Source organism: Scyliorhinus torazame, chromosome 22, assembly GCF_047496885.1.
Source record: "Scyliorhinus torazame isolate Kashiwa2021f chromosome 22, sScyTor2.1, whole genome shotgun sequence".
Classification (NCBI taxonomy): Eukaryota; Metazoa; Chordata; class Chondrichthyes; order Carcharhiniformes; family Scyliorhinidae; genus Scyliorhinus; species Scyliorhinus torazame.
In genome coordinates, this window is record NC_092728.1 from 25,946,515 (window position 1) to 25,968,569 (window position 22,055).

Consider the following 22,055-nt stretch of genomic DNA (forward strand, 5'->3'; position numbering starts at 1 on the left):
CTAGTCGCCACATTCCGGCACCTGTTCGGGTACACAGAGGGAGAATTCAGAATTTCCAAATCACCTAACAGCACGTCTTTCGGGACTTGTGGGAGGAAACCGGAGCACCCGGAGGAAACCCACGCAGACACGGGGAGGACGTGCAGACTCCGCACAGGCAGTGTCCCAAGCCGGGAATCGAACCTGGGACCCGGGTGCTGTGAAGCAACAGTGCTAACCACTGTGCTACCGTGCTGCCCATACCACTGAGGGGGTTTTTGCACGTTTGAGAGAGGGGGCAGGCCGGTAGGGGCATGAGGCCAGCTGTGGAGTGCGACTGGTGGGAGCTGGGGGTGGTGGTTGTGGGGGAGGAGGGGGGGGGGGGGGGTGGTGGAGTGGTTGGGGAGGATGCAGGTTGGGGGGTGGGGGGGGAGTGGTTGGGGGGGGGATGCAGAAAAGTGTCCAATCAAATTCAATCTGCGGAGTGTAGAGGTGATGCATTTGGAGAGGCCAAGGAGGACCAGAGGATAGATAATAAACGAGAGGTGGGAGGAGGTCTGAGGAGAAATCTCTTCCGCCGGAGAGGGGAGTGGGGCATCTGGCATCCTGCTGCCTGGAAGGCCGGTGAGAGGCAGAGACCCTCCTTACGGAGAAGAGGAATTTGGGTGCAGCACCGAAAATCCCACAGGGCCGTGCACCTAGAGCTGGAAGGTTGGGTGCCTCTTCCTCAGCTAGCATAGGACTGGATAGGCTGAATGGCCTCCTTTGGGGGTGGGTGTGGGGGGGGGGGTCACGAATTGCTACGGCTCTATGCTGTGCGGTTGACCAGCACTCCGCCACTGTCGATCTGGTCCTTTACAAACGTGGAGGAACTGGGCTATATACAAATGCAGGCTGTAAGGAGGGTATCAGTATTTTACAGCGAATCTCGACAGGCAAATGAGGGGGCAGCAAATTGGCAAATGGAATTCGACGTGGGAACATGTGAGATTGTTCATTCTGGGAGAGACGAGTGAGGAGGCGGATTATCGTTTGAATGGAGAGAGATTGCAGAAAGCTGGAGGTCAAAGGGGACTCGGGGTTGGGGGGGGGGGTGCGAGATGGGGGGGGGTTCTTGTTCACGGACCCCAGAAAGCTAGCGTACAGGTGCAGAAGATAGTCGGGAAGGCAGATGGAATTCTCGCTTTCATTGCAAGGGGTCTGGAGTATCAAAGTAAAGAGGTGTTTCCGCAACTGGACAAGGAACTGTCGAGACCGGTTTCGCTCAGTTGGCTGGCTGGTTCGTGGTGCAGAGCGCAGCCATTGGCACGGGTACAATTCCCGGTACCGGCTGAGGTTATTCATGGAGGCCCTGCCTTCTCAACCTTGCCCCTCGCCTGAGGTGTGGTGACCAACACCACCTGTCCCAGCCTATGGTCATTCTGGGACCATGGCGACTACACAGAGAGGCCACATTGACAATACGGTGTGCCGAGTTGATCCCCTCACTCGAGGAAAGATATATTGTCCTCGGAGGCAGTACAGAGGAGGTTTGCTGGGCTGATCCCGGGCAGGGAGGGATTGCCACACGAGGGAAGATCATGTTTGGCTCTGTAACCATGGAGACCAGAGGAACGAGAGGCAATGCGATTGAAAGATGTAAGATTCTGAGGTAAATGTTGGCAGCATATTGCCACTCATTGGGAGAGTGGAGGACCGGTGCGTGCAGTCGCAGAATAAGGTGAGAGGGGCTCTTTAAAATGGATTTGAGGTGGGCAGTGGGTTAGCACTGCTGCCTCACGGTGCCGAGGTCCCAGGTTCGATCCCGGCTCTGGGCCACTGTCCGTGTGGAGTTTGCACATTCTCCCCGTGTCGGCGTGGGTTTCGCCCCCACGGCCCAAAGATGTGCAGGGTTGATGGATTGGCCACGCTCAATTACCCCTGAATTGGAAAAAATGAATTGAGTACTCTAAATTTAAAATGAGGAAAACTTTCTTCATTAGAAGAGCGGCAAATCTTCGGTATCCCTGGCGTCAGGAGACCGAGTCCTTGAACATTTCCCGGGCTGAGATCAGTTGGGGTATGAAGGATTGAGGAGTTGAGTCAGGAAAGTGGACGGATCGGCGATGATCTTATTAAATTCCGGAGGAGTTACAAAGGGCAGATTGGCCTCCTCCTGTTCCCATTTCGTGTGGTCTTTGTGGGGAGGGCGGCGGGTGGGGATTGGGGGATCGTTTCGGCGTTGCCGGGCAGTTGGGGGCGCCGGTGGGGGAGGCTGTCTTAGCGCCAGCGGAACAAAAGCCGCCTGCCATAAAAGGCGGTGAGCGAGTCCCAGTTCTGCCAGGAGAGGAAAACAAGGACAAAAACGACGATGGTGCTGAGGGTCCTCATCCGGGTTTTGATGAAGGGCAGGATGAGGGCGGAGATGGCGGACATCAGCATGAGGAGGACGGCGAAGATGATGAGGAGCAGGTTCATGGACTTGCCGAGCAGCTGGCGGGTGTTGACGTTGTCCAGGAGCTCCCCCTGCTGTTGCTGCTGCTCCAGTCGCATCAGCTTGCTCTGGAAGTTCTCCAACACCTCCTGAAGGACAAACAGAGCGGGCATTAACGCAGAGCGTGAGGGCGGCAAAGAGATTATTACTGGCTAAATGTTGCTCCAGTGCCCACAGGGCGGGGGTGGGGGAGGGGGAGTGGGGGGGTGGGGGGTGGGGGAGTGGCGTAGACCCCTTGTCAGCCTCCATCTTAAGGAGCTTTGAATGAAGTGGTTAACGCGCAGGTTCAGTCGGCAGTTAAGAAGGCAAGTGCAATGTTAGCAGTTATGTCACGAGGGCTAGAGTATAAGACCAGGGATGTACTTCTGAGGCTGTATAAGTCTCTGGTCAGACCCCATTTGGAGTGTTGTGAGCAGTTTTGGGCCCCGTATGTAAGGAAGGTTGTGCTGGCCTTGGAAAGGGTCCAGAGGAGGTTCACAAGAATGTTCCCTGGAATGAAGAACTTGTCGTATGAGGAACGGTTTGAGGACTCTGGGTCTGTACTCGTTGGAGTTTAGAAGGATGAGAGGGGATCTTATTGAAACTTACAGGACATTGCGAGGCCTGGATAGAGTGGACGTGGAGAGAATGTTTCCACTTGTAGGAAAAACTAGAGGGTGGTGAATCTGGGGAACTCTTTGCCGCAGAAGGCTGTGGAGGCCAATTCACTGAGTGTCTTTAAGACAGAGACAGATGGGTTCTTGATTAATAAGGGGATCAGGGGTTTTGGGGAGAAGGCAGGAGAATGGGGATGAGAAAAATATCAACCATGATTGAATGGTGGAGCAGACTCGATGGGCCAAGTGGCCTAAATCTGCTCCTATGTCTCATGGTCTAAGTGAGACCCAGAGGTTTGAACTTCAGAAGGTCCAGAAAGCTTGAACAACTGAAAGACAACAAATATCTTTTCATTCCTTCAGCTTTTGTTACCCGTCCCTAATTGCCCCCTTCCGAAGGTTGTGGGTGAGTCGCACTGTCGGAGGGTCAGTGCTGAGGGAGCACCGCACTGTCGGAGGGTCAGTGCTGAGGGAGCGCCGCACTGTTGGAGGGTCAGTGCTGAGGGAGTCCTGCACTGTCGGAGGGTCAGTGCTGAGGGAGCGCCGCACTGTCGGAGGTTCAGTGCTGCGGGAGCGCCGCACTGTCGGAGGGTCAGTGATGAGGGAGCGCCGCACTGTTGGAGAGTCAGTGCTGAGGGAGCGCTGCACTGTCGGAGGGTCAGTGCTGAGGGAGCGCCGCACTGTCGGAGGGTCAGTGCTGAGGGAGCACCGCGCTGTCGGAGGTTCAGTGCTGAGGGAGCGCCGCACTGTCGGAGGGTCAGTGCTGAGGGAGTGCCGCACTGTTGGAGAGTCAGTGCTGAGGGAGCGCCGCACTGTCGGGGGGTCAGTGCTGAGGGAACACCGCACTGTCAGAGGGTCAGTGCTGAGGGAGCGCTGCACTGTCGGAGGGTCAGTGCTGAGGGAGTGCCGCACTGTCGAAGGGTCAGTGCTGAGGGAGCGCCGCACTGTCAGAGGGTCAGTGCTGAGGGAGTGCCGCACTGTCGGAGGGTCAGCATTGAGGGAGCGCCGCACTGTCGTAGGCTCAGTGCTGAGGGAGCGCCGCACTGTCGGAGGGTCAGTGCTGAGGGAGCGCCGCACTGTCGGAGGGTCAGTGCTGAGGGAGCGCCGCACTGTCAGAGGGTCAGTGTTAAGGGAGCGCCGCACTGTCGAAGGGTCAGTGCTGAGGGAGCGCTGCACTGTCGGAGGGTCAGTGCTGAGGGAGCGCCACACTGTCAGAGGGTCAGTGCTGAGGGAGCGCCACACTGTCAAAGGGTCAGTGCTGAGGGAGCGCCGCACTGTCGGAGGGTCAGTGCTGAGGGAGTACCGCACTGTCGGAGGGTCAGTGCTGAGGGAGCGCCACACTGTGGGAGGGTCAGTGCTGAGGGAGCACCGCGCTGTCGGAGGTCCAGTGCTGAGGGAGCGCCGCACTGTCGGAGGGTCAGTGATGAGGGAGTGCCGCACTGTTGGAGAGTCGGTGCTGAGGGAGCGCTGCACTGTCGGAGGGTCAGTGCTGAGGGAGCGCCGCACTGTCAGAGGGTCAGTGCTGAGGGAGCACCGCGCTGTCGGAGGTTCAGTGCTGAGGGAGCGCCGCACTGTTGGAGGGTCAGTGCTGAGGGAGTGCCGCACTGTTGGAGAGTCAGTGCTGAGGGAGCGCCGCACTGTCGGAGGTTCAGTGCTGAGGGAGCGCCGCACTGTCGGAGGGTCAGTGCTGAGGGAGTGCCGCACTGTCGTAGGGTCAGTGCTGAGGGAGCACTGCACTGTCGGGGGGTCAGTGCTGAGGGAACACCGCACTGTCAGAGGGTCAGTGCTGAGGGAGCGCTGCACTGTCAGAGGGTCAGTGCTGAGGGAGTGCCGCACTGTCGGAGGGTCAGTGCTGAGGGAGCGCCGCACTGTCGGAGGGTCAGTGCTGAGGGAGTGCCGCACTGTCGGAGGGTCAGCATTGAGGGTGCGCCGCACTGTCGTAGGCTCAGTGCTGAGGGAGCGCCACACTGTCGGAGGGTCAGTGCTGAGGGAGCGCCGCACTGTCGGAGGGTCAGTGCTGAGGGAGCGCCGCACTGTCAGAGGGTCAGTGCTGACGGAGCGCCGCACTGTCGGAGGGTCAGTGCTGAGGGAGCGCTGCACTGTCCGAGGGTCAGTGCTAAGGGAGCGCCGCACTGTCGAAGGGTCAGTGCTGAGGGAGCGCTGCACTGTCGGAGGGTCAGTGCTGAGGGAGCGCCACACTGTCAGAGGGTCAGTGCTGAGGGAGCGCCACACTGTCGAAGGGTCAGTGCTGAGGGAGTACCGCACTGTCGGAGGGTCAGTGCTGAGGGAGCGCCGCACTGTCGAAGGGTCAGTGCTGAGGGAGCGCCGCACTGTCGGAGGGTCAGTGCTGAGGGAGCGCCGCACTGTCAGAGGGTCAGTGCTGAGGGAGCGCTGCACTGTGGGAGGGTCAGTGCTGAGGGAGTGCCGCACTGTCGGAGGGTCAGTGCTGAGGGAGCGCTGCACTGTCGGAGGGTCAGTACTGAGGGAGCGCCGCACTGTGGGAGTGTCAGTGCTGAGGGAGCGCCGCACTGTCGGAGGGTCAGCGCTGAGGGAGCGCCGCACTGTCGGACGGTTAGTGCTGAGGGAGCGCTGCACTGTTGGAGGGTCAATGCTGAGGGAGCGCCGCACTGTCGGAGGGTCAGTCCTGAGGGAGCGCCGCACTGTCGGAGGGTCAGTGCTAAGGGAGTGCCGCACTGTCGGAGGGTCAGAGCTGAGGGAGTGTCGCACTGTCGGAGTGTCAGTGCTGAGGGAGTGCCGCACTGTCGGAGGGTCAGTGCTGAGGGAGCGCCGCACTGCCGGAGGGTCAGTCCTGAGGGAGGGCCACACTGTCGGAGGGTCAGTCCTGAGGGAGAGCCGCACTGTCGGAGTGTCAGTGCTGAGGGAGTGCCGCACTGTAGGGGGGTCAGTGCTAGGGAGTGCCGCACTGTCGGAGGGTCAGTGCTGAGGGTGTGCCTCACTGTAGGAGGGCCAGTGCTGAGGGAGTGCCGCACTGTTGGAGGGTCAGTGCTGAAGAAGCACCGCACTGTCGGAGGGTCAGTGCTGAGGGAACGCCGCACTGTCGGACGGTCAGTGCTGAGGGAGTGTCGCACTGTTGGAGGGTCGGTGCTGAGGGAACGCCGCACTGTCAGAGGGTCAGTGCTGAGGGAGTGTCGCACTGTCGGACGGTCAGTGTTGAGGGAGTGTCGCACTGTTGGAGGGTCAGTGCTGAGGGAGTGTCGCACTGTCGGAGTGTCAGTGCTGAGGGAGCGCCGCACTGTCGGAGGGTCAGTGCTGAGGGAGCGCTGCACTGTCAGAGGGTCAGTACTGAGGGAGCGCCGCACGGTGGGAGGGTCAGTGCTGAGGGAGTGCTGCACTGTGGGAGGGTCAGTGCTGAGGGAGTGCCGCACTGTCGGAGGGTCAGTGCTGAGGGAGCGCTGCACTGTCGGAGGGTCAGTACTGAGGGAGCGCCGCACTGTGGGAGTGTCAGTGCTGAGGGAGCGCCGCACTGTCGGAGGGTCAGCGCTGAGGGAGCGCCGCACTGTCGGAGGGTTAGTGCTGAGGGAGCGCCGCACTGTTGGAGGGTCAATGCTGAGGGAGCGCCGCACTGTCGGAGGGTCAGTCCTGAGGGAGCGCCGCACTGTCGGAGGGTCAGTGCTAAGGGAGCGCTGCACTGTCGGAGGGTCAGAGCTGAGGGAGTGCCGCACTGTCGGAGAGTCAGTGCTGAGGGAGTGCCGCACTGTCGGAGTGTCAGTGCTGAGGGAGTGCCGCACTGTCGGAGGGTCAGTGCTGAGGGAGCGCCGCACTGTCGGAGGGTCAGTCCTGAGGGAGCGCCGCACTGTCGGAGTGTCAGTGCTGAGGGAGCGCTGCACTGTCGGAGGGTCAGAGCTGAGGGAGTGTCGCACTGTCGGAGGGTCAGTGCTGAGGGAGTGCCGCACTGTAGGGGGGTCAGTGCTAGGGAGTGCCGCACTGTCGGAGGGTCAGTGCTGAGGGTGTGCCTCACTGTAGGAGGGCCAGTGCTGAGGGAGTGCAGCACTGTTGGAGGGTCAGTGCTGAGGGAGCACCGCACTGTCGGAGGGTCAGTGCTGAGGGAACGCCGCACTGTCGGACGGTCAGTGCTGAGGGAGTGTCGCACTGTTGGAGGGTCGGTGCTGAGGGAACGCCGCACTGTCGGAGTGTCAGTGCTGAGGGAGCGCCGCAGTGTCGGAGGGTCAATGCTGGCAGAGCGCCGCACTGTGGGAGGGTCAGTGCTGAGGGAGCGCCGCACTGTCGGAGGGTCAGTGCTGAGGGAGCGCTGCACTGTCAGAGGGTCAGTACTGAGGGAGCGCCGCACGGTGGGAGGGTCAGTGCTGAGGGAGCGCCGCACTGTAGGAGGGTCAGTGCTGAGTGAGTACCGCACTGTCGGAGGGTCAGTGCTGAGGGAGCGCCACACTGTGGGAGGGTCAGTGCTGAGGGAGCACCGCGCTGTCGGAGGTCCAGTGCTGAGGGAGCGCCGCACTGTAGGAGGGTCAGTGATGAGGGAGTGCCGCACTGTTGGAGAGTCGGTGCTGAGGGAGCGCTGCACTGTCGGAGGGTCAGTGCTGAGGGAGCGCCGCACTGTCAGAGGGTCAGTGTTAAGGGAGCGCCGCACTGTCGAAGGGTCAGTGCTGAGGGAGCGCTGCACTGTCGGAGGGTCAGTGCTGAGGGAGCGCCACACTGTCAAAGGGTCAGTGCTGAGGGAGCGCCGCACTGTCGGAGGGTCAGTGCTGAGGGAGTACCGCACTGTCGGAGGGTCAGTGCTGAGGGAGCGCCACACTGTGGGAGGGTCAGTGCTGAGGGAGCACCGCGCTGTCGGAGGTCCAGTGCTGAGGGAGCGCCGCACTGTCGGAGGGTCAGTGATGAGGGAGTGCCGCACTGTTGGAGAGTCGGTGCTGAGGGAGCGCTGCACTGTCGGAGGGTCAGTGCTGAGGGAGCGCCGCACTGTCAGAGGGTCAGTGCTGAGGGAGCACCGCGCTGTCGGAGGTTCAGTGCTGAGGGAGCGCCGCACTGTTGGAGGGTCAGTGCTGAGGGAGTGCCGCACTGTTGGAGAGTCAGTGCTGAGGGAGCGCCGCACTGTCGGAGGTTCAGTGCTGAGGGAGCGCCGCACTGTCGGAGGGTCAGTGCTGAGGGAGTGCCGCACTGTCGTAGGGTCAGTGCTGAGGGAGCACTGCACTGTCGGGGGGTCAGTGCTGAGGGAACACCGCACTGTCAGAGGGTCAGTGCTGAGGGAGCGCTGCACTGTCAGAGGGTCAGTGCTGAGGGAGTGCCGCACTGTCGTAGGCTCAGTGCTGAGGGAGCGCCGCACTGTCGGAGGGTCAGTGCTGAGGGAGCGCCGCACTGTCGGAGGGTCAGTGCTGAGGGAGCGCCGCACTGTCACAGGGTCAGTGCTGACGGAGCGCCGCACTGTCGGAGGGTCAGTGCTGAGGGAGCGCTGCACTGTCCGAGGGTCAGTGCTAAGGGAGCGCCGCACTGTCGAAGGGTCAGTGCTGAGGGAGCGCTGCACTGTCGGAGGGTCAGTGCTGAGGGAGCGCCACACTGTCAGAGGGTCAGTGCTGAGGGAGCGCCACACTGTCGAAGGGTCAGTGCTCAGGGAGCGCCGCACTGTCGGAGGGTCAGTGCTGAGGGAGTACCGCACTGTCGGAGGGTCAGTGCTGAGGGAGCGCCGCACTGTCGAAGGGTCAGTGCTGAGGGAGCGCCGCACTGTCGGAGGGTCAGTGCTGAGGGAGCGCCGCACTGTCGGAGGGTCAGTGCTGAGGGAGCGCTGCACTGTGGGAGGGTCAGTGCTGAGGGAGTGCCGCACTGTCGGAGGGTCAGTGCTGAGGGAGCGCTGCACTGTCGGAGGGTCAGTACTGAGGGAGCGCCGCACTGTGGGAATGTCAGTGCTGAGGGAGCGCCGCACTGTCGGAGGGTCAGCGCTGAGGGAGCGCCGCACTGTCGGACGGTTAGTGCTGAGGGAGCGCCGCACTGTTGGAGGGTCAATGCTGAGGGAGCGCCGCACTGTCGGAGGGTCAGTCCTGAGGGAGCGCCGCACTGTCGGAGGGTCAGTGCTAAGGGAGTGCCGCACTGTCGGAGTGTCAGTGCTGAGGGAGTGCCGCACTGTCGGAGGGTCAGTGTTAAGGGAGCGCTGCACTGTCGGAGGGTCAGAGCTGAGGGAGTGTCGCACTGTCGGAGTGTCAGTGCTGAGGGAGTGCCGCACTGTCGGAGGGTCAGTGCTGAGGGAGCGCCGCACTGCCGGAGGGTCAGTCCTGAGGGAGGGCCACACTGTCGGAGGGTCAGTCCTGAGGGAGCGCCGCACTGTCGGAGTGTCAGTGCTGAGGGAGTGCCGCACTGTAGGGGGGTCAGTGCTAGGGAGTGCCGCACTGTCGGAGGGTCAGTGCTGAGGGTGTGCCTCACTGTAGGAGGGCCAGTGCTGAGGGAGTGCCGCACTGTTGGAGGGTCAGTGCTGAGGAAGCACTGCACTGTCGGAGGGTCAGTGCTGAGGGAACGCCGCACTGTCGGACGGTCAGTGCTGAGGGAGTGTCGCACTGTTGGAGGGTCGGTGCTGATGGAACGCCGCACTGTCAGAGGGTCAGTGCTGAGGGAGTGTCGCACTGTCGGACGGTCAGTGTTGAGGGAGTGTCGCACTGTCGGAGGGTCAGTGCTGAGGGAGTGCCGCACTGTCGGAGTGTCAGTGCTGAGGGAGCGCCGCACTGTCGGAGGGTCAGTGCTGAGGGAGCGCTGCACTGTCAGAGGGTCAGTACTGAGGGAGCGCCGCACGGTGGGAGGGTCAGTGCTGAGGGAGTGCTGCACTGTGGGAGGGTCAGTGCTGAGGGAGTGCCGCACTGTCGGAGGGTCAGTGCTGAGGGAGCGCTGCACTGTCGGAGGGTCAGTACTGAGGGAGCGCCGCACTGTGGGAGTGTCAGTGCTGAGGGAGCGCCGCACTGTCGGAGGGTCAGCGCTGAGGGAGCGCCGCACTGTCGGAGGGTTAGTGCTGAGGGAGCGCCGCACTGTTGGAGGGTCAATGCTGAGGGAGCGCCGCACTGTCGGAGGGTCAGTCCTGAGGGAGCGCCGCACTGTCGGAGGGTCAGTGCTAAGGGAGCGCTGCACTGTCGGAGGGTCAGCGCTGAGGGAGCGCCGCACTGTCGGAGGGTTAGTGCTGAGGGAGCGCCGCACTGTTGGAGGGTCAATGCTGAGGGAGCGCCGCACTGTCGGAGGGTCAGTCCTGAGGGAGCGCCGCACTGTCGGAGGGTCAGTGCTGAGGGAGCGCTGCACTGTCGGAGGGTCAGTCCTGAGGGAGCGCCGCACTGTCGGAGGGTCAGTCCTGAGGGAGCGCCGCACTGTCGGAGAGTCAGTGCTGAGGGAGTGCCGCACTGTCGGAGTGTCAGTGCTGAGGGTGTGCCTCACTGTAGGAGGGCCAGTGCTGAGGGAGTGCCGCACTGTTGGAGGGTCAGTGCTGAGGAAGCACCGCACTGTCGGAGGGTCAGTGCTGAGGGAACGCCGCACTGTCGGACGGTCAGTGCTGAGGGAGTGTCGCACTGTTGGAGGGTCGGTGCTGAGGGAACGCCGCACTGTCAGAGGGTCAGTGCTGAGGGAGTGTCGCACTGTCGGACGGTCAGTGTTGAGGGAGTGTCGCACTGTCGGAGGGTCAGTGCTGAGGGAGTGCCGCACTGTCGGAGTGTCAGTGCTGAGGGTGCGCCGCACTGTCGGAGGGTCAGTGCTGAGGGAGCGCTGCACTGTCAGAGGGTCAGTGCTGAGGGAGCGCCGCACGGTGGGAGGGTCAGTGCTGAGGGAGTGCTGCACTGTGGGAGGGTCAGTGCTGAGGGAGTGCCGCACTGTCGGAGGGTCAGTGCTGAGGGAGCGCTGCACTGTCGGAGGGTCAGTACTGAGGGAGCGCCGCACTGTGGGAGTGTCAGTGCTGAGGGAGCGCCGCACTGTCGGAGGGTCAGTGCTGAGGGAGCGCCGCACTGTCGGAGGGTCAGTGCTGAGGGAGTGCCGCACTGTCGTAGGGTCAGTGCTGAGGGAGCACTGCACTGTCGGGGGGTCAGTGCTGAGGGAACACCGCACTGTCAGAGGGTCAGTGCTGAGGGAGCGCTGCACTGTCAGAGGGTCAGTGCTGAGGGAGTGCCGCACTGTCGTAGGCTCAGTGCTGAGGGAGCGCCGCACTGTCGGAGGGTCAGTGCTGAGGGAGCGCCGCACTGTCGGAGGGTCAGTGCTGAGGGAGCGCCGCACTGTCACAGGGTCAGTGCTGACGGAGCGCCGCACTGTCGGAGGGTCAGTGCTGAGGGAGCGCTGCACTGTCCGAGGGTCAGTGCTAAGGGAGCGCCGCACTGTCGAAGGGTCAGTGCTGAGGGAGCGCTGCACTGTCGGAGGGTCAGTGCTGAGGGAGCGCCACACTGTCAGAGGGTCAGTGCTGAGGGAGCGCCACACTGTCGAAGGGTCAGTGCTCAGGGAGCGCCGCACTGTCGGAGGGTCAGTGCTGAGGGAGTACCGCACTGTCGGAGGGTCAGTGCTGAGGGAGCGCCGCACTGTCGAAGGGTCAGTGCTGAGGGAGCGCCGCACTGTCGGAGGGTCAGTGCTGAGGGAGCGCCGCACTGTCGGAGGGTCAGTGCTGAGGGAGCGCTGCACTGTGGGAGGGTCAGTGCTGAGGGAGTGCCGCACTGTCGGAGGGTCAGTGCTGAGGGAGCGCTGCACTGTCGGAGGGTCAGTACTGAGGGAGCGCCGCACTGTGGGAATGTCAGTGCTGAGGGAGCGCCGCACTGTCGGAGGGTCAGCGCTGAGGGAGCGCCGCACTGTCGGACGGTTAGTGCTGAGGGAGCGCCGCACTGTTGGAGGGTCAATGCTGAGGGAGCGCCGCACTGTCGGAGGGTCAGTCCTGAGGGAGCGCCGCACTGTCGGAGGGTCAGTGCTAAGGGAGTGCCGCACTGTCGGAGTGTCAGTGCTGAGGGAGTGCCGCACTGTCGGAGGGTCAGTGTTAAGGGAGCGCTGCACTGTCGGAGGGTCAGAGCTGAGGGAGTGTCGCACTGTCGGAGTGTCAGTGCTGAGGGAGTGCCGCACTGTCGGAGGGTCAGTGCTGAGGGAGCGCCGCACTGCCGGAGGGTCAGTCCTGAGGGAGGGCCACACTGTCGGAGGGTCAGTCCTGAGGGAGCGCCGCACTGTCGGAGTGTCAGTGCTGAGGGAGTGCCGCACTGTAGGGGGGTCAGTGCTAGGGAGTGCCGCACTGTCGGAGGGTCAGTGCTGAGGGTGTGCCTCACTGTAGGAGGGCCAGTGCTGAGGGAGTGCCGCACTGTTGGAGGGTCAGTGCTGAGGAAGCACTGCACTGTCGGAGGGTCAGTGCTGAGGGAACGCCGCACTGTCGGACGGTCAGTGCTGAGGGAGTGTCGCACTGTTGGAGGGTCGGTGCTGATGGAACGCCGCACTGTCAGAGGGTCAGTGCTGAGGGAGTGTCGCACTGTCGGACGGTCAGTGTTGAGGGAGTGTCGCACTGTCGGAGGGTCAGTGCTGAGGGAGTGCCGCACTGTCGGAGTGTCAGTGCTGAGGGAGCGCCGCACTGTCGGAGGGTCAGTGCTGAGGGAGCGCTGCACTGTCAGAGGGTCAGTACTGAGGGAGCGCCGCACGGTGGGAGGGTCAGTGCTGAGGGAGTGCTGCACTGTGGGAGGGTCAGTGCTGAGGGAGTGCCGCACTGTCGGAGGGTCAGTGCTGAGGGAGCGCTGCACTGTCGGAGGGTCAGTACTGAGGGAGCGCCGCACTGTGGGAGTGTCAGTGCTGAGGGAGCGCCGCACTGTCGGAGGGTCAGCGCTGAGGGAGCGCCGCACTGTCGGAGGGTTAGTGCTGAGGGAGCGCCGCACTGTTGGAGGGTCAATGCTGAGGGAGCGCCGCACTGTCGGAGGGTCAGTCCTGAGGGAGCGCCGCACTGTCGGAGGGTCAGTGCTAAGGGAGCGCTGCACTGTCGGAGGGTCAGCGCTGAGGGAGCGCCGCACTGTCGGAGGGTTAGTGCTGAGGGAGCGCCGCACTGTTGGAGGGTCAATGCTGAGGGAGCGCCGCACTGTCGGAGGGTCAGTCCTGAGGGAGCGCCGCACTGTCGGAGGGTCAGTGCTGAGGGAGCGCTGCACTGTCGGAGGGTCAGTCCTGAGGGAGCGCCGCACTGTCGGAGGGTCAGTCCTGAGGGAGCGCCGCACTGTCGGAGAGTCAGTGCTGAGGGAGTGCCGCACTGTCGGAGTGTCAGTGCTGAGGGTGTGCCTCACTGTAGGAGGGCCAGTGCTGAGGGAGTGCCGCACTGTTGGAGGGTCAGTGCTGAGGAAGCACCGCACTGTCGGAGGGTCAGTGCTGAGGGAACGCCGCACTGTCGGACGGTCAGTGCTGAGGGAGTGTCGCACTGTTGGAGGGTCGGTGCTGAGGGAACGCCGCACTGTCAGAGGGTCAGTGCTGAGGGAGTGTCGCACTGTCGGACGGTCAGTGTTGAGGGAGTGTCGCACTGTCGGAGGGTCAGTGCTGAGGGAGTGCCGCACTGTCGGAGTGTCAGTGCTGAGGGTGCGCCGCACTGTCGGAGGGTCAGTGCTGAGGGAGCGCTGCACTGTCAGAGGGTCAGTGCTGAGGGAGCGCCGCACGGTGGGAGGGTCAGTGCTGAGGGAGTGCTGCACTGTGGGAGGGTCAGTGCTGAGGGAGTGCCGCACTGTCGGAGGGTCAGTGCTGAGGGAGCGCTGCACTGTCGGAGGGTCAGTACTGAGGGAGCGCCGCACTGTGGGAGTGTCAGTGCTGAGGGAGCGCCGCACTGTCGGAGGGTCAGCGCTGAGGGAGTGCCGCACTGTCGGAGGGTTAGTGCTGAGGGAGCGCCGCACTGTTGGAGGGTCAATGCTGAGGGAGCGCCGCACTGTCGGAGGGTCAGTCCTGAGGGAGCGCCGCACTGTCGGAGGGTCAGTGCTAAGGGAGCGCTGCACTGTCGGAGGGTCAGAGCTGAGGGTGTGCCGCACTGTCGGAGAGTCAGTGCTGAGGGAGTGCCGCACTGTCGGAGTGTCAGTGCTGAGGGAGTGCCGCACTGTCGGAGGGTCAGTGCTGAGGGAGCGCCGCACTGTCGGAGGGTCAGTCCTGAGGGAGCGCCGCACTGTCGGAGGGTCAGTACTAAGGGAGCGCTGCACTGTCGGAGGGTCAGAGCTGAGGGAGTGTCGCACTGTCGGAGGGTCAGTGCTAGGGAGTGCCGCACTGTCGGAGGGTCAGTGCTGAGGGTGTGCCTCACTGTAGGAGGGCCAGTGCTGAGGGAGTGCAGCACTGTTGGAGGGTCAGTGCTGAGGGAGCACCGCACTGTCGGAGGGTCAGTGCTGAGGGAACGCCGCACTGTCGGACGGTCAGTGCTGAGGGAGTGTCGCACTGTTGGAGGGTCGGTGCTGAGGGAACGCCGCACTGTCGGAGTGTCAGTGCTGAGGGAGCGCCGCAGTGTCGGAGGGTCAATGCTGGCAGAGCGCCGCACTGTGGGAGGGTCAGTGCTGAGGGAGCGCCGCACTGTCGGAGGGTCAGTGCTGAGGGAGCGCTGCACTGTCAGAGGGTCAGTACTGAGGGAGCGCCGCACGGTGGGAGGGTCAGTGCTGAGGGAGCGCCGCACTGTAGGAGGGTCAGTGCTGAGGGAGTACCGCACTGTCGGAGGGTCAGTGCTGAGGGAGCGCCACACTGTGGGAGGGTCAGTGCTGAGGGAGCACCGCGCTGTCGGAGGTCCAGTGCTGAGGGAGCGCCGCACTGTAGGAGGGTCAGTGATGAGGGAGTGCCGCACTGTTGGAGAGTCGGTGCTGAGGGAGCGCTGCACTGTCGGAGGGTCAGTGCTGAGGGAGCGCCGCACTGTCAGAGGGTCAGTGTTAAGGGAGCGCCGCACTGTCGAAGGGTCAGTGCTGAGGGAGCGCTGCACTGTCGGAGGGTCAGTGCTGAGGGAGCGCCACACTGTCAGAGGGTCAGTGCTGAGGGAGCGCCACACTGTCAAAGGGTCAGTGCTGAGGGAGCGCCGCACTGTCGGAGGGTCAGTGCTGAGGGAGTACCGCACTGTCGGAGGGTCAGTGCTGAGGGAGCGCCACACTGTGGGAGGGTCAGTGCTGAGGGAGCACCGCGCTGTCGGAGGTCCAGTGCTGAGGGAGCGCCGCACTGTCGGAGGGTCAGTGATGAGGGAGTGCCGCACTGTTGGAGAGTCGGTGCTGAGGGAGCGCTGCACTGTCGGAGGGTCAGTGCTGAGGGAGCGCCGCACTGTCAGAGGGTCAGTGCTGAGGGAGCACCGCGCTGTCGGAGGTTCAGTGCTGAGGGAGCGCCGCACTGTTGGAGGGTCAGTGCTGAGGGAGTGCCGCACTGTTGGAGAGTCAGTGCTGAGGGAGCGCCGCACTGTCGGAGGTTCAGTGCTGAGGGAGCGCCGCACTGTCGGAGGGTCAGTGCTGAGGGAGTGCCGCACTGTCGTAGGGTCAGTGCTGAGGGAGCACTGCACTGTCGGGGGGTCAGTGCTGAGGGAACACCGCACTGTCAGAGGGTCAGTGCTGAGGGAGCGCTGCACTGTCAGAGGGTCAGTGCTGAGGGAGTGCCGCACTGTCGGAGGGTCAGTGCTGAGGGAGCGCCGCACTGTCGGAGGGTCAGTGCTGAGGGAGTGCCGCACTGTCGGAGGGTCAGCATTGAGGGTGCGCCGCAGTGTCGTAGGCTCAGTGCTGAGGGAGCGCCGCACTGTCGGAGGGTCAGTGCTGAGGGAGCGCCGCACTGTCGGAGGGTCAGTGCTGAGGGAGCGCCGCACTGTCAGAGGGTCAGTGCTGACGGAGCGCCGCACTGTCGGAGGGTCAGTGCTGAGGGAGCGCTGCACTGTCCGAGGGTCAGTGCTAAGGGAGCGCCGCACTGTCGAAGGGTCAGTGCTGAGGGAGCGCTGCACTGTCGGAGGGTCAGTGCTGAGGGAGCGCCACACTGTCAGAGGGTCAGTGCTGAGGGAGCGCCACACTGTCGAAGGGTCAGTGCTCAGGGAGCGCCGCACTGTCGGAGGGTCAGTGCTGAGGGAGTACCGCACTGTCGGAGGGTCAGTGCTGAGGGAGCGCCGCACTGTCGAAGGGTCAGTGCTGAGGGAGCGCCGCACTGTCGGAGTGTCAGTGCTGAGGGAGCGCCGCACTGTCAGAGGGTCAGTGCTGAGGGAGCGCTGCACTGTGGGAGGGTCAGTGCTGAGGGAGTGCCGCACTGTCGGAGGGTCAGTGCTGAGGGAGCGCTGCACTGTCGGAGGGTCAGTACTGAGGGAGCGCCGCACTGTGGGACGGTTAGTGCTGAGGGAGCGCCGCACTGTTGGAGGGTCAATGCTGAGGGAGCGCCGCACTGTCGGAGGGTCAGTCCTGAGGGAGCGCCGCACTGTCGGAGGGTCAGTGCTAAGGGAGTGCCGCACTGTCGGAGTGTCAGTGCTGAGGGAGTGCCGCACTGTCGGAGGGTCAGTGTTAAGGGAGCGCTGCACTGTCGGAGGGTCAGAGCTGAGGGAGTGTCGCACTGTCGGAGTGTCAGTGCTGAGGGAGTGCCGCACTGTCGGAGGGTCAGTGCTGAGGGAGCGCCGCACTGCCGGAGGGTCAGTCCTGAGGGAGGGCCACACTGTCGGAGGGTCAGTCCTGAGGGAGCGCCGCACTGTCGGAGTGTCAGTGCTGAGGGAGTGCCGCACTGTAGGGGGGTCAGTGCTAGGGAGTGCCGCACTGTCGGAGGGTCAGTGCTGAGGGTGTGCCTCACTGTAGGAGGGCCAGTGCTGAGGGAGTGCCGCACTGTTGGAGGGTCAGTGCTGAGGAAGCACCGCACTGTCGGAGGGTCAGTGCTGAGGGAACGCCGCACTGTCGGACGGTCAGTGCTGAGGGAGTGTCGCACTGTTGGAGGTTCGGTGCTGAGGGAACGCCGCACTGTCAGAGGGTCAGTGCTGAGGGAGTGTCGCACTGTCGGACGGTCAGTGTTGAGGGAGTGTCGCACTGTCGGAGGGTCAGTGCTGAGGGAGTGCCGCACTGTCGGAGTGTCAGTGCTGAGGGAGCGCCGCACTGTCGGAGGGTCAGTGCTGAGGGAGCGCTGCACTGTCAGAGGGTCAGTACTGAGGGAGCGCCGCACGGTGGGAGGGTCAGTGCTGAGGGAGTGCTGCACTGTGGGAGGGTCAGTGCTGAGGGAGTGCCGCACTGTCGGAGGGTCAGTGCTGAGGGAGCGCTGCACTGTCGGAGGGTCAGTACTGAGGGAGCGCCGCACTGTGGGAGTGTCAGTGCTGAGGGAGCGCCGCACTGTCGGAGGGTCAGCGCTGAGGGAGCGCCGCACTGTCGGAGGGTTAGTGCTGAGGGAGCGCCGCACTGTTGGAGGGTCAATGCTGAGGGAGCGCCGCACTGTCGGAGGGTCAGTCCTGAGGGAGCGCCGCACTGTCGGAGGGTCTGTGCTAAGGGAGCGCTGCACTGTCGGAGGGTCAGAGCTGAGGGAGTGCCGCACTGTCGGAGAGTCAGTTCTGAGGGAGTGCCGCACTGTCGGAGTGTCAGTGCTGAGGGAGTGCCGCACTGTCGGAGGGTCAGTGCTGAGGGAGCGCCGCACTGTCGGAGGGTCAGTCCTGAGGGAGCGCCGCACTGTCGGAGGGTCAGTGCTAAGGGAGCGCTGCACTGTCGGAGGGTCAGAGCTGAGGGAGTGTCGCACTGTCGGAGGGTCAGTGCTGAGGGAGTGCCGCACTGTAGGGGGGTCAGTGCTAGGGAGTGCCGCACTGTCGGAGGGTCAGTGCTGAGGGTGTGCCTCACTGTAGGAGGGCCAGTGCTGAGGGAGTGCAGCACTGTTGGAGGGTCAGTGCTGAGGGAGCACCGCACTGTCGGAGGGTCAGTGCTGAGGGAACGCCGCACTGTCGGACGGTCAGTGCTGAGGGAGTGTCGCACTGTTGGAGGGTCGGTGCTGAGGGAACGCCGCACTGTCGGAGTGTCAGTGCTGAGGGAGCGCCGCAGTGTCGGAGGGTCAATGCTGGCAGAGCGCCGCACTGTGGGAGGGTCAGTGCTGAGGGAGCGCCGCACTGTCGGAGGGTCAGTGCTGAGGGAGCGCTGCACTGTCAGAGGGTCAGTACTGAGGGAGCGCCGCACGGTGGGAGGGTCAGTGCTGAGGGAGCGCCGCACGGTGGGAGGGTCAGTGCTGAGGGAGCGCCGCACTGTAGGAGGGTCAGTGCTGAGGGAGTGCCGCACTGTCGGAGGGTCAGTGCTGAGGGAGTGCCGCACTGTAGGAGGGTCAGTGCTGAGGGAGTGCCGCACTGTCGGAGGGTCAGTGCTGAGGGAGCACCGCACTGTCGGAGGGTCAGTGCTGAGGGAGTGCCGCACTGTCGGAGGGTCAGTGCTGAGGGAATGCTGCACTGTCAGAGGGTCAGTGCTGAAGGAGCGCCGCACTGTCGGACGGTCAGTACTGAGGGAGCACTGCACTGTCGGAGGGTCAGTGCTGAGGGAACACCGCACTGTCGGAGGTTCAGTGCTGAGGGAGTGTCGCACTGTTGGAGGGTCGGTGCTGAGGGAGTGCCGCACTGTTGGAAGGTCAGTGCTGTGGGAGAGCTGCACTGTTGGATGGTCAGTACTGAGGGAGCGCCGCACCGTGGGAGGGTCACTGCTGAGGGAGAGCCGCACTGTCGGAGGGTCTGTGCTGAGGGAGTGCCGCACAGTCGTAGGGTCAGTGCTGAGGGAGTGCCTCACTGTTGGAGGGTCAGTGCTGAGGGAGTGCCTCACTGTTGGATGGTCAGTACTGAGGGAGCGCCGCACCGTGGGAGGGTCACGGCTGAGGGAGTGCCGCACTGTCGGAGGGTCTGTGCTGAGGGAGTGCCGCACAGTCGTAGGGTCAGTGCTGAGGGAGTGCCTCACTGTTGGAGGGTGAGTGCTGAGGGAGTGCCTCACTTTAGGAGAGTCAGTGCTGAGGGAGCGCCGCACTGTCTGAGGGTCAGTGCTGAGGGAGCCGCACTGTCGGAGGGTCAGTGCTGAGGGAGTGCCGCACTGTCGGAGGATCAGTGCTTAGGGAGCGCCGCACTGTCGGAGGGTCAGTGCTGAGGGAGTGCCACACTGTCGGAGGGTCAGTGCTGAGGGAGTGCCGCACGGTCGTAGGGTCAGTGCTGAGGGAGCGCTGCACTGTTGGAGGGTCAGTGCTGAGGGAGCGCCGCACTGTCGGAGGGTCAGTGCTGAGGGAGTGCCGCACTGTCGGAGGGTCAGTGCTGAGGGAGCGCCGCACTGTCGGAGGGTCAGTGCTGAGGGAGCACCGCACTGTCGGAGGGTCAGTGCTGAGGGAGTGCCGCACAGTCAGAGGGTCAGTGTTGAGGGAGCACCGCACTGTCGGACGGTCAGTACTGAGGGAGCACCGCACTGTCGGAGGGTCAGTGCTGAGGGAGTGCCGCTCTGTCGGACGGTCTGTGCTGAGGGAACGCTGCACTGTCAGAGGGTCAGTGCTGAGGGAGCGCGGCACTGTCGGATGGTCAGTACTGAGGGAGCACCGCACTGTCAGAGGGTCAGTACTGAGGGAGCGCCGCACTGTGGGAGGGTCACTGCTGAGGGAGCACCGCACTGTCGGAGGGTCAGTGCTGAGGGAGTGCCGCACAGTCGTAGGGTCAGTGCTGAGGGAGTGCCTCACTGTTGGAGGGTCAGTGCTGAGGGAGTGCCTCACTTTAGGAGGGTCAGTGCTGAGGTAGTGCCGCACAGTCGGAGGGTCAGTGCTTAGGGAGCGCCGCACTGTCGGAGGGTCAGTGCTGAGGGAGTGCCTCACTTTAGGAGGGTCAGTGCTGAAGGAGTGCCGCACTGTCGGAGGGTCAGTGCTGAGGGAGCACCGCACTGACGGAGGGTCAGTGCTGAGGAAGTGCCGCACTGTCGGAGGGTCAGTGCTGAGGGAATGCCGCACAGTCAGAGGGTCAGTGCTGAGGGAGCACCGCACTGACGGAGGGTCAGTGCTGAGGGAGTGCCGCACTGTCAGAAGGTCAGTGCTGAGGGAGCACCGCACTGTTGGAGGGTCAGTACTGAGGGAGCACCGCACTGTCGGAGGGTCAGTGCTGAGGGAACGCCGCCCTGTCGGAGGGTCAGTGCTGAGGGAGTGCCGCACTGTCAGAGGGTCAGTCCTGAGGGAACGCCGCACTGTCAGAGGGTCTGTGCTGAGGGAGCACCGCACTGTCCGACGGTCAGTACTGAGGGAGCACCGCACTGTCGGAGGGTCAGTGCTGAGGGTGCGCCGCACTGTCGGAGGGTCGGTGCTGGGGGAGCGCCGCACTGTGGGAGGGTCAGTGCTGAGGGAGGGTCAGTGCTGAGGGAGCGCCGCACTGTCGGAAGGTCAGTGCTGAGGGAGCGCTGCACTGTGGGAGGGTCAGTGCTGAGGGAGTGCCGCACTGTCGGAGGGTCAGTGCTGAGAGGTGCCGCACAGTCGTAGGGTCAGTGCTGAGGGAGTACCTCACTGTTGGAGGGTCAGTGCTGAGGGAGTGCCTCACTGTCGGAGGGTCAGTGCTGAGGGAGCGCCGCACTGTCGGAGGGTCAGTGCTGAGGGAGCACCGCACTGTCGGAGGGTCAGTGCTGAGTGAGTGCCGCTCTGTCGGAGGGTCAGTGCTGAGGGAACGCCGCACTGTCAGAGGGTCAGTGATGAGGGAGCACCGCACTGTCGGAGGGTCAGTGCTGAGGGAACGCCGCACTGTCGGACGGTCAGTACTGAGGGAGCGCGGCACTGTCGGAGGGTGAGTGCTGAGGGAGTGCCGCACTGTCAGAGGGTCAGTGCTCAGGGAGCGCCGCACTGTCGGAGGGTCAGTTCTGAGGGAGCGTCGCACAGTCGGAGGGTCACTGCTGAGGGAGCGTCGCACTGTCGGAGGGTCAGTGCTGAGGGAGCGTCGCACTGTCGGACGGTCAGTACTGAGGGAGCACCGCACTGTCGGAGGGTCAGTGCTGAGGGAGCGCCGCACAGTCGGAGGGTCAGTGTTGAGGGAGCGTCGCACTGTTGGAGGGTCAGTGCTGAGGGAGCGCCGCACTGTCGGAAGGTCAGTGCTGAGGGAGGGTCAGTGCTGAGGGAGCGCCGCACTGTCGGAAGGTCAGTGCTGAGGGAGCGCTGCACTGTGGGAGGGTCAGTGCTGAGGGAGTGCCGCACTGTCGGAGGGTCAGTGCTGAGGGAGTGCCGCACAGTCGCAGCGTCAGTGCTGAGGGAGTACCTCACTGTTGGAGGGTCAGTGCTGAGGGAGTGCCTCACTGTCGGAGGTTCAGTGCTGAGGGAGCGCCGCACTGTCGGAGGGTCAGTGCTGAGGGAGCACCGCACTGTCGGAGGGTCAGTGCTGAGGGAGTGCCGCTCTGTCGGATGGTCAGTGCTGAGGGAACGCCGCACTGTCAGAGGGTCAGTGATGAGGGAGCACCGCACTGTCGGAGGGTCAGTGCTGAGGGAACGCCGCACTGTCGGACGGTCAGTACTGAGGGAGCGCGGCACTGTCGGAGGGTGAGTGCTGAGGGAGTGCCGCACTGTCAGAGGGTCAGTGCTGAGGGAGTGCCGCACTGTCGGAGGGTCAGTTCTGAGGGAGCGTCGCACAGTCGGAGGGTCACTGCTGAGGGAGCGTCGCACTGTCGGAGGGTTGGTGCTGAGGGAGCGTCGCACTGTCGGAAGGTCGGTGCTGAGGGAGCGCTACACTGTGAGAGGGTCAGTGCTGAGGGAGCGCCGCACAGTCGGAGGGTCAGTGTTGAGGGAGCGCCGCACTGTCGGAGGGTCAGTGCTGAGGGAGTGCCGCACTGTCGGAGGGTCGGTGCTGAGGGAGCGTCGCACTGTCGGAGGGTCAGTGCTGAGGGAGCGCCGCACTGTCGGAGGGTCAGTGCTGAAGGGAGTGCCGCACTGTCGGAGGGTCAGTGCTGAGGGAGCGCCGCACTGTCGGAGTGTCAGTGCTGAGGGAGCCGCACTGTCGGAGGGTCAGTGCTGAGGGAGCGCCGCACTGTCGGAGGGTCGGTGCTGAGAGAGCGTCGCACTGTCGGAGGGTCACTGCTGAGGGAGCACCGCACTGTCGGAGGGTCAGTGCTGAGGGAGTGCCGCACAGTCGTAGGGTCAGTGCTGAGGGAGTGCCTCACTGTTGGAGGGTCAGTGCTGAG

The 22,055-nt window shown here is 63.9% G+C and overlaps 1 protein-coding gene across 1 annotated transcript in view; it reads right to left on the reverse strand.

Annotated features, from left to right (window-relative positions):
* Window positions 1–334: 334 nt before the first annotated feature.
* The window catches only part of LOC140398973 (transmembrane and coiled-coil domains protein 1-like), a 40,629-nt gene continuing 18,908 nt past the window's right edge, over window positions 335–22,055 (reverse strand). The window contains exon 4 of the mRNA XM_072487992.1: window positions 335–2,541. Coding sequence (XP_072344093.1) covers window positions 2,239–2,541 — 303 coding nt within the window. The 3' untranslated portion in view covers window positions 335–2,238. The remainder of the gene's footprint in view (window positions 2,542–22,055) is intronic.